The sequence below is a fragment of the Amblyomma maculatum genome, chromosome 4 (genome assembly GCF_055883805.1).
Source record: "Amblyomma maculatum isolate TAMU_Amacu chromosome 4, ASM5588380v1, whole genome shotgun sequence".
Classification (NCBI taxonomy): domain Eukaryota; kingdom Metazoa; phylum Arthropoda; class Arachnida; order Ixodida; family Ixodidae; genus Amblyomma; species Amblyomma maculatum.
Genome location: NC_139347.1, coordinates 176,649,016 through 176,667,302, shown reverse-complemented (window position 1 = coordinate 176,667,302; position 18,287 = coordinate 176,649,016). Strand labels below are relative to the sequence as shown.

At 47.7% G+C, this 18,287-nt stretch overlaps 1 protein-coding gene across 1 annotated transcript; it reads right to left on the bottom strand.

The window, feature by feature from the left end:
• Positions 1–525: 525 nt before the first annotated feature.
• Positions 526–5,925, bottom strand: LOC146193539 (uncharacterized). The gene is made up of 3 exons (XM_084600574.1): positions 5,658–5,925; positions 1,654–1,839; positions 526–971 (listed from the first exon to the last, which is right to left on the bottom strand). The coding sequence occupies exons 1-3, from the start codon at positions 5,923–5,925 to the stop codon at positions 526–528; spliced, it is 900 nt and encodes a 299-aa protein (XP_084456700.1).
• Between the last annotated feature and the right edge of the window lie 12,362 nt (positions 5,926–18,287).

Here is an 18,287-nt window from a genome sequence, read left to right as displayed (position 1 = left end):
GCAGGTACAACAAGAGCCACATCAGGACAAGAAACTCTGTTGAGCGGGCGTTTTGCGTTTTGAAGAGGCGGTTTGCTTGCCTGAGCAAAAAGCTTGAGTCTAAACATGAGCGATCAGTTGCGATCATAACTGCATGTACAGCACTTCATAATATTGCGTGCACTCTAAAAGACCCACTTCCAAACGGGGATGAGCCTGAACCTGAACAGGCAGATGCTGATGGAGCATGCGTCACTGACAGCCTTCTAGGCATGCAAGTTCGAACAAGGCTGATTCAGCGTTGCTTTGCCAGCAATCGAACTGCAGACGACAGTGAGACGGACTCTGATTAGAGGTAAAACTGTGTGATGTCGTTTATGCAGAAATGCGTGTGAGCCGAAATATGGAAAAACTATATAAAGAACTAACTAAAAAACTGGAAGCATGAACCAACACAGTGGAATCTAGCACAATATGCCCCTTTATTCAATGTTATATACATAGAAGCTTTTGTCGGTTATCTGCACGAGACTTATGCTGCTCCGATCACTGCTCCAGATTCAGAGCAGCCAGCTGCTTTGTCAAAATAGTTATCTTAAGTTTCTGGGCTTCTTCTTTTGCCCTCAAGACGCGCATTTTCATCTTATGAATTGCATTCCGCTTGCTTCTCTCATCTACATGCTGCTCGCGTTTGAATGCATGTTCATCTTCTATCATCTTCATTCTTAACAAGTGTTCTTGGTGCCTCTGTGCCTTTTCATTCTCTGCAGCCTGAAGACGGGCCTCTAGCTCACTGGATATTGCCTCCTCCACAGCAGTGGCTCGACCACCTTGTCGACGACGCACCGGTCGTTCAGCTGCCGATTCCTGGCTGCATGAAGCTGCCAGTCTATCTTCGGCTGCCAACCCAGCAGTGTCCACGGCAGCTGCTGGCTCGCTGTGTACTGTGGCGTCAGACAGCATCTCATCTGCCTGACTGTTCACTGGGAACTCTGCAAGAAGTTTGGATATATAAAGCATTGTAATAAAACCTTCAATAGTGACAGCGTTTGGTCGAGTTGGTTTACCATGCTGATTGAAAGCACTTTACTTCCGTCTCAATAAGGAGAGTCATTCATCACTGTGGTGATAGCATTGTAAGCAGGCAACCTACAAGTGTGTGGAACTCACGTTGTCACATGAAAGAGACGAAATTAAGCGCTCATGTCAGACCGATGGTGCATCTTTGTCATACACTGCACTTTAACAATCAATACAAAATCTCCAACAGTTTCAAAACAAATACAAGAGCTTTACTAGGTGTCCTAATCAAAAATATTGACGACACATAACTGTTTAGCGCTAATATACAAACCAATGAAATAGTACTAGAGACAACATTCCAAGCATGGCAGCTTGATTGCCGTTACATTTGCTTATGCAGAAAATATAGTGGAATGCTTTTCATTTTGCTTAAGTGCGATGCACAGAAGGAAGTTAAAAGACGCGCTCAATACACACATTCTTGGAAGCCACAAACGTGTACTGCAGCACTGCTGAAAAAAGACATTTGCCGCTTGACCACTAATGTGCACTGGCTTAATGGCTAATATGGAGAATGTTACAATATGCAGCCGACAGCTGCATCGGTTCAAATAGTAATCTGAATTGGGTTGTACGGAATGTCCTGCTTACCTTCATCACTTGCATCGGACCGGCCGTCCCCTACCACCATGCTGTCTATGATGTTGGCAACGGCTTGGCTGGCTGACGGCTGCACGTCGCTGTCATAGGGGTTCGGAACCCGTACCGCTATATGCGGGACGATTGCCTCAATCTGGGCGAGCCTGTCATCGAGAGGCTCCGGTGGTGGTCCACCACCTGTAATTAACGTCGCAGTCAGAAATACAAAAAAATGGAATACGGCTGTCACGAAATCGGCGCACATATTCATCAAGTCGGCACGGCGCGCGGCGTCGCGTGGAAAGCATGTAGAGAAAAGCCCCCTTCCCCGCGCGGGAGAGCGCGTAGCTTTGTACGCGTTGCCGTCACCCTCTTTCCCATTGCCCGGGGAGGACGGTGATTCATCGGACTGGAATCAGCCAGAAAAATCGAGAATCTTCTATGGGACCTAGCCAATGACGACGCGCGGCTCGACGGGAGGAGAAGTGGGAGCTATAACCAGCGAAGCTATGTGTGTGTGCGCGCTAGCTTTGGCGCATGTTAACAAACAGACGCGGCGCGCCCTATTTAAAGCGACCGCGCCGCTTGTTGAGCCAGTCAGTCAGTCAGTCAGTCAGTCAGTCAGTTCGTGTTTTGCGACGTATTCGCCTGTGCTACGGCTGGACTCCCGGGGATCACCCGCTGCTGGCAAGCCCACGGACTTTCAAGGGAGCGGCGCTCGTCTCGTATGGCGGCCACATCGTGACTCTTGAGGCGTCGGACTGCAACAGTGCCCGGTGAACAATTTGGTGTTTGTTTATGTACTCTCTCATGTTTCATCTGTTGTAAAGCCTCTACCTTATTGGATACCTGTGAAATTGCATGCTTAGCGTTTGTATTCTGTGAACCTCTCGTCTATGTATTTCAAGTGATCTTGTGTATTCCTTTGTATCGTCTCTTGCTGTGCATAAATTGTGTTTTGTTTGTTACTTCTGACTCCGATCCTTACTCTGGTGTGAACCGGCGACCGCTGGGCACCAAACGACCACCCCCTTCTGTCACTACAAGGTAGTTGAATTCCGGCTGAGCTTGCCACGCAGGTCGAGGGCATCTCCTTCGCGACCGGAACAACTACCCCCACTCACTCTAAGGGTGTCTGGGAGTGTGCGCACCGTTAAGGGCGCATCGTTAATAATACCCCCTAATTATTAACGGGTGACAATTAATCTGGCGTCCGCGACAGGACGTTTGGTGCACTCAAGCTCAGAGGACGGAGAACGAGTTGGAAGAGTTTACGAAGAGGTCGTAAACGGTGTAGCAGCAGAGCGATAGCAAGAGGTACCGCGCTGAAGCGGTTGTGTAAGGTCCATTGAGAGTGCTATGTATTAGCCTTAAGCAGTTCAGATTGGAGATGAATCTCAAGGAGATTATTGCGTTGGGCCTAGAGAAAGGTCTAAAAGGAGCTGAACTGCGAGAATGGGTGGACCGAAAAGAAAGAGAGGTTCTAGAACAAGCTAAGAAGGAAAGAGAAGAGGCTGAGAAAGAAAGAGAGAGGCAAAGAGAAGAACGAGGGAAAGAATGGCTCAGGAAGCAGGCAGAAAAAGAAAAAGAATTCTTAAAAGAGAGAGACATCCTTCTCAAAAAGCTGGCTGAGGTTCGGCGTTTGAAAGGTATTACCGAGCCTCCGGAGGTTACCCTTCCTTATATTAGGAAGTACAGTGTAATAACCGATTCGTTGACAGCCACCTGTGCTGTAGAAACTAGCTCCAGCAGTCAGAGTAAGGTTGTGGAACAGTCCGCTCCCGCGACAGAATGTTCAGAAAAAACAAACTTTTCTGGAGCGAAGATTTCTCAAGAAAGTGAGATTGCCCCCTCCAAAACGACAGGATGCAGAGAAGCTGCAACGGCAGATGTCGAGCCAGAATGCTCGTTCATGTACTCTACGCCTAAAGATGAAGGGCAGGATGGTAGCTCCTTATTAAATGACACCATGGCTGAGTACATGAGTGACCGGGATGAGGAGCTTTCAAATAGCAGTGAGCACGAAAGCTTGAATGAAGGTGGCAGTGCAGATCCTAATCTTGAGGATTCAGAAATGGGAGAAAGTGAAGACTGCACGGCAATGAAGGAATTCATGGAAACATTTAAGAAAGAAGAATTAATTAAAAGTGAGGAGAATGAGTCTCTAGTTGAAAATGAGTCCTGCTTCAAGAAAATACGACTGAAGGTCGTAAAGAGAAGAAAGAAAATGAAAAGGATTGAGAGAGAACCAAGTTCTCAAAAGGACGCTCCTTTCAGACAACAATGTTCTGATTATGTGGGTAAAACTGGATCAAACGTTCCTCGGCCAAAGGTGCGAATAAAAGTGGAAACAAAAAGAAACGGATCCAAACCTGCCAAGTCAGACAAAGTCGACAGGGAAATGTCCTATAGAAAAGGAAGGAAGAAGCGGCCGAACGCCTGGATGTGCAAGCGCATGTGGAGCCGCCCAGATCGAGAAAGAATGAGACGGCCTGCTCGAAGCGCTGCTAGGCAAGGTAGCGTTAGATCTGGCCTAACTTCCGATCGGGAAGCAGAACTCAGGAGTAAAGACCGGAGCAAGAACAACCCGCAATGCAAAAGGCTCTATAGTAAACGGGAAAAGAGCCGAACTCGCGGGAGGAAGAAACGGCAGTGTCTAGTAAAAAGGAGAACTTGGTTATCTGAAAGTTGGAGAGGAACCGATACGTTCCAAGAAGGTGCATCCCGAGTGTGGAAATATAGGCGAAAGCATGGCTTAGGTTTGGGTGCAGCACATTTGAATATTTGTGTGTTTCTATGTTACTGATCCTTGGCATGTATCCAACAACAGTATGTTGCTATGTTTGTGAATTTCATGGCATTGATGTGTGAATTTTGTAAGGTGTTATTACAGTTCGTGAAATTTGTGCAATGTGTGTGATATGGTCATTTGCCCCATATATTTGTGAGCGCATGCATGTGCGCGCGATGTTCGTGGTTGTTGTGAATATTGTGGGACAATATTCTTTAAGGGAGGGGCAGTGTCACGAAATCGGCGCACATATTCATCAAGTCAGCACGGCGCGAGGCCCGCGCGGCGTCGCGTGGAAAGCATGTAGAGAAAAGCCCCCTTCCCCGCGCGGGAGAGCGCGTAGCTTTGTACGCGTTGCCGTCACCCTCTTTCCCATTGCCCGGGGAGGACGGTGATTCATCGGACTGGAATCAGCCAGAAAAATCGAGAATCTTCTATGGGACCTAGCCAATGACGACGCGCGGCTCGACGGGAGGAGAAGTGGGAGCTATAACCAGCGAAGCTGTGTGTGTGCGCGCTAGCTTTGGCGCATGTTAACAAACAGACGCGGCGCGCCCTATTTAAAGCGACCGCGCCGCTTGTTGAGCCAGTCAGTCAGTCAGTCAGTCAGTCAGTTCGTGTTTTGCGACGTATTCGCCTGTGCTACGGCTGGACTCCCGGGGATCACCCGCTGCTGGCAAGCCCACGGACTTTCAAGGGAGCGGCGCTCGTCTCGTATGGCGGCCACATCGTGACTCTTGAGGCGTCGGACTGCAACAGTGCCCGGTGAACAATTTGGTGTTTGTTTATGTACTCTCTCATGTTTCATCTGTTGTAAAGCCTCTACGTTATTGGATACCTGTGAAATTGCATGCTTAGCGTTTGTATTCTGTGACCCTCTCGTCTATGTATTTCAAGTGATCTTGTGTATTCCTTTGTATCGTCTCTTGCTGTGCATAAATTGTGTTTTGTTTGTTACTTCTGACTCCGATCCTTACTCTGGTTTGAACCGGCGACCGCTGGGCACCAAACGACCACCCCCTTCTGTCACTACAAGGTAGTTGAATTCCGGCTGAGCTTGCCACGCAGGTCGAGGGCATCTCCTTCGCGACCGGAACAACTACCCCCACTCACTCTAAGGGTGTCTGGGAGTGTGCGCACCGTTAAGGGCGCATCGTTAATAATACCCCCTAATTATTAACGGGTGACAACGGCACATGACAGTTTATAAAATGCTGAAACTTACCTGTGGCCATCACCTCTCTAGCTTGTCTCGCCTTTTCTTTCTTGTATTTTTGCTTCAAGTTATCCCACAGCTTCTTAAGTTGCTTGACTTCCCGGGGACGCACGTTAGGCATGCTATTATATTCAAGGCACAAGCGCTCCCATGCCTTCGTTTTGGCGTGCAGGGACATCGCATCAGTCTTTTTGTTTTCAACAACGTTCTTGTATTTCCCTAGCAGCTCAGTTAGAAGATCCTTTTCTTCGTCAAGGAATGGCATCTTTACCGGCATGTCGGCTGGCGGTATGGTGGCAAACACAGCACGTACAAGGATCGAAGATACAGAACACGCGAACAGGAAGACTGGCAGAACAGGAAGAACAGGAAGACGGCGCGACTGGCGCGGCGCGACACCGAAATTAGTGTTGCCAGGCTCTGTTTGCTTCTTTGCTGAATTCAGCCATTTCAAGAATTTTCATCCAAAACGTGCATAATAAAATGCATGCCATGCCTAGATATATCAAATAAACTTTAAACTAACAGCGCAGCTCCTTTATTTTGTTCATTATTGGCATATTATTCACATTTAATATACATAATCTCGTAACCAGGAGAGTCATATCCGCCAGTTAAACAGGTGAGGAGCTCCTTTCGCTAGGAAGGCTTCAGGAAGCTTTCAGAATTCGGTCAGGCCCTTCGGGCACTCCTTGTGTTTTGGGAACATGGAGGGCTCCCTACATAAGGTAGGGAAACAGTCTAAAGTAAGGAGTGTTTTAGAATACGGGGGTATGTGTGCTTAAAAAATTAACTCGACTGGTGATGATCAGACTATTGTTATTCATGCAGTTGTCTACCTAGTTGCCTCCTTTACTTCTTTCTGATAAAAGAGCGTAATTTGGATACATAAAGGACAATGGTTTGCAAAATAGGGAAAGCCTCCGGTAGCTAAATAGCTGGGTTGAAAAATGCGACCCGTCCTTCCATGCCACTGACCGTTTGTAAATTGAAATGTTTGAAACCTAAGTACATTTTTATTAGTGGACGTAACTCTGCATGGTCTGGATTGTTCTGCTTTTTTTTAGTTGTTCTGCAGCAATAAACTTTTGGGAGTGTGCTTAATTTTGTATGCACATGTTTGCTCTAGCCTTGCATTATTTAGTGACGCAAGAATTGTGCCTCAATGCATTCTTATGTCGGATGGAAAGATATGCTGACTAGATTGCATTACACAAAACATTTTTTTAAAGGAGAAGCCTAAGAGCGCATGTTTGGCCGAAAACCTGAGGTCATCATACATTTTTGTGATTGATCAAAACAGTGATGAGGTCATAGGTCATATGATTATAGGTCATGAGAAGTGCAGTCTAGGGAAACTTCTGTGGAAAGAAAAATGTCATGTTGGAATAGAATCACTGCCCTTTACTTAAGGATCCACGTAAGTTGCATTTATACTGCAGAGCAGTGTTTGTAAACATGAAAATTATTATAGTGAAAACTTGTGCACTTACATGAACTGTTTACTGAGGCTTCAGAAAACGTCTCAAAAGTAACCTGAAAATACAAATCTGGGGCAAGCTGTAAGGCAAGGTAGTTATTTTTAAAACAGTTTATTAAAGTACACAAGAATATAGAAGCAAAAAGGCAAGCATTCTATAGACCTTGTAGCAAATGGTATTATTATTAGCATACATAGCTTTCATCAGCAAAGGCATCATGATGATAGTCCGCAATTTTGAAAGTGCTTAGGAACATTATCAACTGACGTGAGGAAACCTAATATCATGTCCAAAGACGCTTGGGTTAATACTGTCCTATCACGTGCATGCAGTTCCAAAACAAAGGAGCCTCGTGTACGAGTGGAAACTGTGGAACTCTGACTTGAGCTCCCTCATATTACAGTTGTGTTGTGTTGGATGGAGTTGCTTATGCGCCATAATGGCGTATAATCAACTAAGGCTATTAAGGGCCAAACACGAGGTGCATTATATTTATGTTATGAATACAAACTACAGACGTCAGAGACATTACAAATTGTTCGGGACCATTGCATCCTCGAATAATTTAAAAACGCAGAATGTACCCCAAATGCATCCTCTCCGAGGAGCAAGGCTGGATGAAATGGGGTTGGGTTTCTGTAGAAGTGTGTAAATTATTTTTTTCCTTAGATTCTCGAAATTTATGCAGGAGAATGATATGTCGTTTAAGGTGTCCTCATCTCCACACTCTTCCCATATCGGCTTATCTTCTTTCCTAAGAATGAATTTGTGCGTCATATGGGTATGTCCGTTACGGAGGTGGCATAAAATTGCTTCAAGTAAGCGTTTCTGATGGTTGCATGATTTTTCTTCTTCAAGGTTATGTTTGACAGCGTACAGTTCGTTGTTTGCTTCATTATCGCATGGAATGTCCCATTTTCTTCTTACTTCCATTGGTACGAATTTTATGGCATTCCAGTGCGGTAATTTACTTTCTGAACTTCTGCATTACAGATAGCCGCAGCATTTGCATCGGGTCTCTCATTGCCGCTGATCCTTATGTGGCTTGGTATCCAGCAGAACTTTAGTTGCTGCCATCGTGTTTCAGCTGCTATTATGGTATGTAATGTCTCCTACTAAGGGTTCTACTGCATTACTGGAAGGCAGAGCTGTGATTGTACTGAGGGAATCAGTGAAGATTATGCCCTTTCTATGTTTTTCTTGATTATATGATTTACTGGTAGAACAATTTCATAATATTTAGCAGTGAAAGCAGATGCACGTTCAGGCAGTCTTACTGTATTTTCCCATTTGTCTTGTGCTATAGCGCTTTCCACTTGATGTGCCGTCTAAGAACTCTTCGTATAAAAAGCTATCCAATTTTTACACTTTTCCTCCAAAGCTAGGAACTCTTGTAGCATGTGTTCACGTCGGAAAGCTTTTTTTAAATTGAGTTAGTTTGAAGACACAGAGAGAGGGGAGATTTCACCAGTGTGGTACTAGATCGTATCTCGGGGCAATGATTTTAAGTATTTCCAGTATTTCTAGTTCTAGGCGTATTTCCTCAAAACGGAGAGATAAGGATCTGATTGATTGTGGCATGTTTTGGAACGATATTCTGGACGTGCACTTTGTAACTGTGAGCTAGCATATATGATTTGCTAGGGACTGTATTTTCGAGACACGAGAATGTAAGCAACGATTTTCTGTATTCGGGGGGAGGATCATATGTATCAACGTAAAGGCTGTTTATTGGAGAAGTTTGGTAAGTACTAGTTGAGAGACGCAAGCTGAGGTTATGCAATAAATGCAATCGTTAAAAATTGGATGCTCTTCTGGATCCATATGGTATAGCACCATCATCTAAACAAGACCGCACAACACAGCTGTAATATGAAACAGACATGTCCTGTCGGATCCCCAGTGTTTTCTTGAAAGACCTTTGAGTATGTTAATTGATTTTGAAGCTTTCTCTTTAGGGTTCTTATATGAGGTAGGAATGTAAGTAGTTTTCTCTAAAAGTTATCCCTAGAAACTTACGTTCATTTTTACCTGGTAGTTCATTCTCATTTATGTACACTGAGGAATTGAGATACACTCCTCCTTTGAGAGAAAACACAATCGCCACTGGTTTCTGAGGAGAGAACTGAAATCCATTTTTCTTTGCCCATGTTGCATTTTATTTATTGTTATTTGTACTTGTATTTCAAAGGTTGATACATTTCAGGAGATGCTGACTATCTGCAATCATCGTCATAGACTGAATACGAAACAGATTTAAGTATTAAACCGACAGCAGGGCTGTGCTGTTTGTGTGTGAATGCATCACTGAATGTATTTTCGAGTCGAACTGAGTGAGTTGTAGTTGAGCGTGTTCTTTTAAAATCGCATTGATGGTCATCGAGAAGTTGGCGAGATTCTATATTTAAGGTTAGACTGATGGTAAAACGGTTTCAAAAAGTTATTCCTGACAGCCAGTGAGAGCTATGGACCTGTGACTATTGAGGGAGGTTGGTTTTTTTCCGGGTTTCAAGAAATGTATAATAACAACCTCTTTCCAGGCTTCAGGTATTAAGGTGAAAGCCTTTAATGGCTCATGCTGTCGTGGACAAAGTGTGTCCCATTTTTGCGGCTCTGTGACTGGCCGAGGCGGTATGCGTCCCTGCCATCTGCAATGCCACACTTACTGTGCCTTTCCTAAAGACGTCTCATGTTGTCTAGCGTTCCTGCCATCTTCAATCCTACACTTGAACATGCGCCCATGAACGGCACGCGATAGCTGCCGCAAAAATGGGACACACTTTGTCCACGACAGTGTGACATAGTATGACCCATTAAAGGCTTTCGTCTTAAAAGGGAGCGCAACCGTGTCAGTGACAGAGTAGCTTGGCGTTCCTAGCTCGTAGTTCTTAGTCCGGCGTTCCTAAAACAACCGGTGTTTTCTGCATAAAGCTTTCCCCCGGCCTGGTGCTCGGCTCTTTGGGGTGAAATGTTTGGGAAAGGGGTCATAGGTCTCAAATAGTTGCTCCGATGTGGCGGTGATCAGTTCCGCCATCGGACAACAGTAAGTCCGCCTTGTGCGACAAAAGCTCATTATGTGGCCCTTTTTCTTTTCCCAAACATTTCACCCCAAAGGGCCGAGCACCAGGCCGGGGGAAAACTTGTACCCATTGAAAAACCGGTGAGTAACCGGCGGCACCAGGGATCGAACCTGGTACCTCCCGAACACGAGGCGGAATGTTGTGTGCATCGTATACAGTGCTGTCTGTCTTGTGAAGCCGAGGGGGTAGTGATAATCCATGGCAAGCCAAGATTAACCACGAACAGCCGAGATAAGCTAAGATCAAGCAAGGGAAAACAGGGACAAGCCAAGATAAACCAATCTCAAGCTACGTATATCGTGGCATAGCAGAGTTAAGTCACTGCCATTTTTTTTTCTGATATCCATGTGCTAGGGACCCAAATTAGTTTCTTGTAAGCATAAAGCGATAGGTAAGTGCACAGCTAATATGTCCTCTGCAGTTCCAGTTTACTGTTAAAGCAACCCTATCCTATGTTGGTAACGGGAACAAACTGCTTCTTTTGGCCCCGTCATTCACAGCTTGTCTTTTTAGGTTTTTCCAAGGACTCCCGCTACCTCTGGGATTTTGACGGTTCAGGACTATCTCGGGTTGTTGTGTCCATTGCATCTTACGATGCAATGAACGTCCGTGCAGAACGCACGAATGCATTTTAGTTTGGTTTGCCCGTTTGCGGGGAGCCTTTGTGGCCGGCTGACTTAAAAGACCGCATGGCCTGCTTGTTGTGAGATGGAGCAGCGCAAGCCACTGCCACCTAGGGCGCAGATGCCCTGCACCAGGCTGACCTCTTGTGGCCTTGGCAGGTACTGAAGCCGGCTGTGACGCCGCGGCCTCCTGTGCCACAGCAGAGTACGCAGGGTCACATAGCAATGAGAGTAGGATTCGGTCTACTTTGCAAGGTAATGTTCTCTGTGAATTTCAGTCTCACAATTTCTTTTTTCATTTTCCATGTTGGACAGCTTCGTGAATATACTGCATGGTGACCATGACAGCTTAGCACAAAAATTAATTTTTGCAATTTGCGGCAGTAGTGCATGCGAAAAACATTTGCCAAAGGTTATTTGGCCCCGGCAGCTCTGAGAACTTTGGCCATACTTCGGAAAGTTGTAGCAACGACGTGGATTTCGAATGTCCCGTCGGATATTTAGCTTATGTATCCTACACCAACAGTGTCTGGAAGTTTGCTGAACGCAAATGTCAGTACCAAGTGCTTAGTAAGCACTCCTTTTCCGTCTCGCGGTAATTTTATTCTGTAGACATTTCTTACGTTCTGTTCTTGTTGTACTTTTGGTGAGTCTGGGTTTGGGTTGTGCATGATCGGACAATCTGGAGATATTCTTTGGCATATGCTGCTGCTTGAGATATTGTGGTCAAATCGGAGGTATCAGAGCAATAAGAGAGTTCATAGTAGAAGTCAGTTCATGGTCGCAGAGGAGGAAAAATTTGCCGACGATTGCGTTATTTCTTGATGCGAAATTTAAACGCAGCTCCTCAGCTGTTGCAGCTTTTCGATAGATTGAGGCAAAGAATCGAGCAAGACATGTATGTAAAATTACAGACAACTTTAAGACAGACGGTTCCTAATGGCAAACGGCAGCGACTATGCGTTTCGGCTCGGGCGGTGTACATATCGATATCCTTCGCCACCAGCCCGCCGCTCTGATTGCCGCCGCACAGGTGTGGCATTGGAGGAAGAGCGAAGAGAGCAATAAGTTATCGGGAGGGTGCGGGAAGCCACACGTGGGCCTATAGGAAAAAAAAAGGTCTTAACGCAGCGCGCCCGGGCTGCGGCAAACGCCAATGGAGTGCCTGTCTAGGCATCCCACGTAGTGTACATACCTATATGTATTATAATAATAAATGTTTTCACCACCACCACCACCTGACGCCGCTAGCGAGTCAAGTCACCGTGGCTCTGCGCTTCGGCTTGGGCTGCATGCACCGTGATCCGCTAATGCAGAGCCGGTGCTTCGGCAACCGGAGAACACCATCGCCGCCCCGCAGGAAGAAGGGGAGATACACGCAGCGGCGAACTTTGGCGGCAGGAGTCCACGCAGCAACCGGAGAACACGAGGAAGAGGGTACGCGCAGCGGCGAACGGAGCGGCAGGAGCGCGCGCTGCCCCGGCTACGGAGCTGATTATGAGGGACAGCTGCGACGCCGACGGCGACGACGACGCGAAATGCAGGAATGGGCGCCAAAGAGCTTTGCTCTAAAAGGAGAGAAGCCGGTCGTGCTTTGTGTGGCAGTATTGTAGGCGTACTTGAGAAACGGGAGAAGCCGGTAGTAGTTTTAGTGGTCGGATGCGACATACATGAGGAGCATATCACTTAGGTGCGGTTAAAACTTTCAGCCTCGCTATTCGTCTGCGGATGGTTGGCTTAGGTAGAATTGTTAACAATGCCGCACTGCGGAATGATGGCTTCGACGGTATCGGAAAGAAGAATTAGTTGTAGTTTAGGTTTGGTTGCCCTTATAGTTGAATTGCGAAAGCAACGGCGGAAGCTTCTTTTGCCTGCTACATTATTCCCTTATCACGCCCTATCAGTGTAAGGTGCTACATTATGGGTACACTTACGTTCATCCTTTAAAGGGCTACTCTCCACCCTACAATCAAAAGCATTTTCTTTCCCCGTGACTAGGAGGCTTCGCCCCAGAATGCAAGGTGGAAAAAGAAATGTTTTTGAAAAGAGAAGCTGTCCGGAGTTCCCGGGTTAGAATCCGACCTCGGCGGCTGCGAAACGAAGTGGCGTCATTGTGCTGTGCGACGTCAGCGCACGTTAAAGATCCCCATGTGGTCGAAATTACTCCGTAGCCTTCCACTACGGCTCCACTTTCTCTCTTTCCACTTTCACTCCCACCTTCCTCCCTTCCCTTACGGCGCGGTTCAGGTGTCCAGAGAAAACGTGTGACAGATACTGCGCCTTTCCCTTCCTCTGAACCAACTATTACTAAAAAGAGTAACTAATAACACCGTTACAGCCACAGCAATCACCCGATTCATTGGTGTTTCTTTTCTCCTGTTCTCTCGTAAAGGTTTTTCACTCTCCTGCCCGGTCGCTAGCCCTCGCAAGCCAAATTCTCCTTCCTCTTCCGTGTTTGGTGGGAGGTGGGGCGTGGCACTCTGCGTGAGCGAAAACGACAAGGGCGAGGGAGCGCGCGCATCTGCATTCAGCGCAGTCAGTCTAGCCAAGGCGAGGGAAAAGCCCGCCGCAGTCGGCGCACACAGTTAGTCGTGTACGCCCATCCTTCACCCGTAAATCAGCGAGTCGGATCAATGGATGTCTCCGCTACTCCGATGTCAGCCTAGCGGCTCGTAGAGAATGGGGAAGCTGGTTTCTCGAAGGGGAGGATGAAAGAGCTTTGATTTGTTTTTGTTTTTTTGCTGCTTTGTGGCGCGTGCATTGCTGTAGCATTTTTCACAGACTATCTCCGGTACCTGATCGAAGCGTCGGGATTCCTTGCTTAAATATCATAACCTGAACAGTGGCCTATGCAGGGTATGAAACGAGAGCGTAAGCTCCCAGCCCACATATAAAGTCACACTAAAACCAAGCCGTATGGACTTGCCAGCGTGCCGTAGGAGTAACGAGAATGTAGATGGTTCTGGCAGGCTGATTCTGATATCACCCTCCCATATGAATTGAGGGACCTGAGTTCCAAGCTGCTGCCCCTGGCATAGGGGTAACGTGAATTCAAATGTCAGGTCAGACTGATTTCTTTATGAGGAAATCTTAGCTACGTCTCCTCTCGGCGTAGCTGTCGCCATGCGAGGTCTCGCATTTGCTGTCGTAGTATTGTTTTCGCAATACAATCACGGCCATGGTCATTGAGAAACGTTTTAGGCAACCGTGGCACAAAAATATTACAAGGGTTCAACGCTGCTGCAACAAATATTGAGCGAAAGCATTAGCTGCGGGTGACCGAGCGTTCTTTTCTTTTGAAGCGAAAAGCTTCACTGGCTAGTCAACACCGGGTCTGGCGTGTGTGTGATCACTTTTAGCCACAGCTCCGCGTGCGCAAACTCGCCGAGTGATGTCGCTAGCAGAGGCGCAGGTGTTTGAAGCGAAAGGTTTCACTACGAGGGTCAGAGCCGAGCTTCGCGTATGCTGTGACGTCACAGCCAAGGCCAAATACGCAGTCTCCTCACCAAGCTCTGCCGGCATTGCCTAGCAACGCTTAAGAGGTGTGCGAGTCCTTATTAAAAATAAAGAAAACTAGTATCCATCCGGGAACCGAGCCTATATTCTTTGGATTCCCAGCCGAGCAATTACGGCTGTGCCACGCCGCGCGTCCTGAAGCGTGCTCATGATTCCGCTTGTGTACCGTGAAGATGATAGCGGAATTCCGCGCGTGACAGATTCTGCGATTGATGCGCAATTTTAAAGTACCAAAGACTAAAATAGTTAAGGCACTCAATTTGGGTGACGTCAAGGATGTGACATCACCCATCTGCCGTCAGCTATGAGGCTATGAGAACCAAGCCAACACCAGATGTTGACCAAGCGGGAAGGAATGCACTCCAACGCCGCCGGGCGGCGCTTCTTGCCTTCCGCGAGTCAGATTCTGCACCTTTCCTTTCCTGTAAACGAATCATAGAACGCCGGCGAACATGGAAGCCAAGGACTGTTCAGCTGCTGACCAATAACGCAGAAGACTGGAGAAATTAACTTCTGATCCCGAGGTAGTCATTGCTTTTCGCTACGTATATGCAGGCATGGATGAGCTAAGCCACGTTTAATTTCATCTTTTATCTTCCATCCGGGTCAGGAGGGTGGCTGATCCTGGCCCCGATGGGGCTCGGGACAGGTTGGGACAGGTAGATCACTGCCGTTTGCGACGGGGGCTAGCCTGCCAACTAACTTTAACTGTTGTAAGCCGTCATTGCACCCGCCACCGTTTTGGTTGGGGAGAACGGCTGATGCGGCACGCGTCTTTCTCTCCCTCTTCTTTTTCTTTCTTCTCTATTTTCTCTTATGTCCGCACAAGGCAGTGGAGGGCCCCGCCGGTGTGGTGCAGTGGTAAGACGCCCGACTACTGTGCCGGAGTACCCGGGTTCGATCCCGACCTCGGCGGCTGCGTTTCAATGGAGGCGAAACGAAGAGGCGTCCGTGTGCTGTGCGATATCAGCGCACGGTAAAGATCCCCAGGTGGTCGAAATTACTCCGTAGCCCTCCACTACGACTCCTATTTCTCTCTTTCCACTTTCACTCTGTCTTCCTCCCTTCTCTTACGGCGCGATTGCGGTGTCCACAGAAAACAAGTGAGACAGTTACCGCGCCTTTCCCTTGCTATAAATAAATCAGGCAGTGGAGGTTGCTCAGCTACAGAGCAGTAGCAGGCCCGTGCAGTTTCTTTTTCTTCCTACAGTCACAACAACCCTCCTACAGCTACAGAGTCAGTAGCAGGCCCGTGCATTATTTCTTTCTTCCTACAGTCGCAAAAACAACGACGAATGCCGATAAGAGAGGTAAGGGATAGGAGAGGAAGAGTCTTCTTTCGCTATTCTCCTCTTAAGAGACATCTAAGAGACCATTTTAATAATGCAAAAGCTTACTTCGCAATGTTCACAGATTTCTGCCAGCAGTTGGTGTCCGCAAAGTCGTGTCCGTAGCAGTTGTAATTGAGAAATGGTAGAGGTTCATGAGTGGTGTCAATCGATAGAGAGTGACGTAATGTTGTGTTCAAAAATATTGTCGCCAATAAGTTAATTAGGTAAATAATTATAATAATTGGTTCACATGTAATGAAAGGGCAGTATCTGTCACACGTTCTGTGGGCATCTGATTGATTGATTTATAGGAAGGAAAAGGCGCAGTAATGTCCCAATTTTTTGTGGACACCTCAACCGCGCCATAAGGGAAGGGAAGGTGGGAGTGAAAGCGTGGAAAGAAAAAGAGTTTCGGGTAGTGGATGTGGCGTCACGCATGTAATGTGACGTGACCGGGAGTTCCACGCCGACCAAGCTGGAGAGCGGACGTGCAATCGATGGGCTTGATCGACCACGAACGCTTGCTCTCTATTTCGGCCACTGGATTTCGGAAATTTTCTGGGATTCGACTCTATTCAGGAAGCGCTCACCGCGGATTATCAAGACTCCAAGGGGGGCCAATTCTTTCGCACATTTTTGAGGCTTTGAAGAACTTCGCATGCCACGGGGGATACTAGGCCTAGTTAGGCCTAGGCAAACAAAGGCACCCCCGGCCGTTTAGAAGCTCGACGAAAATTATGGAAACTGTGGAGAGAACGAGCACAGACTCTGCGGAGCTGAAAGAACCTGGTCAGTGGTTTATTGCTAAGAAAAGAGGAAAGACGGTGCCACTTGAGAACGAGGAACGCAGCGTCACCGATGATCAAGGGAGAGAGCGAGCCGCGTCCAAGCTCGCCGAAAGAGATTGGCAGCAAAGTCGGTTGAAAAGCAATCGATCAAGATACCCGACGGAACGGACAAAATAATTCTCCGCCCACGGGGAGGAGTCAACCGCCTACTTAAGTACGGCAACATTGAACTTGCGGAGTTGATCGCTCGCACCGCGAATATAAACACCAGAGAGGCCGCGCAAGACACCTTCTCGTTCAACACAAAACAGCAGTCTATCCTCATCGCAACAGACAGCGAATAACGGAAAAGAAAATACGTCACAGTACGCGTCCTCGAAATCGAGGGCCAGAAAATTGAAATCACGGCGTACGTCGCTATGCCCGAAGACTGCGGTAAGGGGGTGGTACACGACATTCCCCTTCGCATCACCGAGGAAGAAATAGTGCAACGGCTACGCACGATCAAAGGCAACCCCCCCGTGCTAGGAGCCAGGCGCCTGGGCAGGAACTCAACCACCGTGCTCATACTGTTTGAAAAACCAGAGGTTCCGAGGTGGGTAAAACTCTCCCTTACATGGCAAAGATGTGTATTATATAGAAACAAATACGAGGTTTGCAACACATGCGGGCGCCTAGGGCACCGCGAGGATGTCTGCCCAGATCGGAATAACGCTAAGTGCAGAGGATGCGGAGAAGAGCGCCCAGATCAGGGACACACCTGCGAAATAAAATGTCAGCTGTGCGGTAAAGACCATCCGCTTGGCGACAAGAAGTGCAGAGAACTCTACAGGACTCCCTACCAGACCAGAAAATATCAATGGGGGCAGAAAATTGCCGAACAGCAGCAGCAGCAGCACAACGAGCAGCAGCAATATCCCAACACCACACCTGAGAGCGGCCGCAGAGGACGCTCGAAATTCAGGAGAGACCACCGTGACCAACGCGGATATTCTCAAGATAGGGACGGAGGCTTTCGGGCGCGGAGCGGGGACTTCCCGCTGTTGGAGGACGCCAACCGACGTCACCGTTCAAGCTCCCGCAGCAGCAGGGAGCGGTCCGGATCCAAGCCCAGGTCGGGGTCCAAATCCAGAGTCACGGCTAACTGCAGGGACCCAGCCACCCAAAAACGAAGCCCGAGCGGGGATAGTAAAACCATGAGTTTCAGCAGTGGGGTTCCCCAGGCTAAAGATGAGGAAAACAAAGAAAAAGATAAAGAAATAGAAAAGTTAAGAAAGGAAGTTGAGAAACTGAGGGAGATAATTAAAAAACGCACCCAGTACCTCCACCAATCCAAATCAAGCCAAATTCGGGGGCTCCCACGCCTCCACAGACTCCCCCCGCAAAACAAGTAGCCAAACCGACACCTCCACCTGCGACGTCAAAGGTGCTAACACCACCCGCGGCGTCAGACGCGGAGGAGGACGCAATGATCACTGAACAGGGCAGGCCACCTCCCCCGCAGAAACGAAGAGGCGGGGAAACAGATCCGCTGGCGGCAATAGAGCATAGACTAGACGCCAAATACGGGGCGAGACTCGAGCGGCTTGAGACAGGCATGACCAACATCATAGGCGCCCTAAACCGAATTCAGGAACAATCTAAACAAACAAACGCGGCTCTTGCTGCTATGGCAGAAAGGTAAACAGTGAGAGAAGGGATACTTGACCAATTCCAACATGCGCAAAACGCAACCAAAATGTTAATTCGATGGTATGGCAGTGGAACTGCCGAGGATTCCCGCGCAAGTGAGAGTTAGTGCAACAACATCTCGAGCAAAT

Excerpts from the sequence above, each read along its gene's own strand:
- LOC146193539 (XM_084600574.1), bottom strand. The coding sequence starts at position 5,925 with ATGCCGGTAAAGATGCCATTCCTTGACGAAGAAAAGGATCTTCTAACT. Across the intron at positions 1,840-5,657 it reads TAGAGAGGTGATGGCCACAG|GTGGTGGACCACCACCGGAG; the intron begins GTAAGTTTCAGC and ends CGTTAATTACAG. Across the intron at positions 972-1,653 it reads GTCCGATGCAAGTGATGAAG|AGTTCCCAGTGAACAGTCAG; the intron begins GTAAGCAGGACA and ends AACTTCTTGCAG.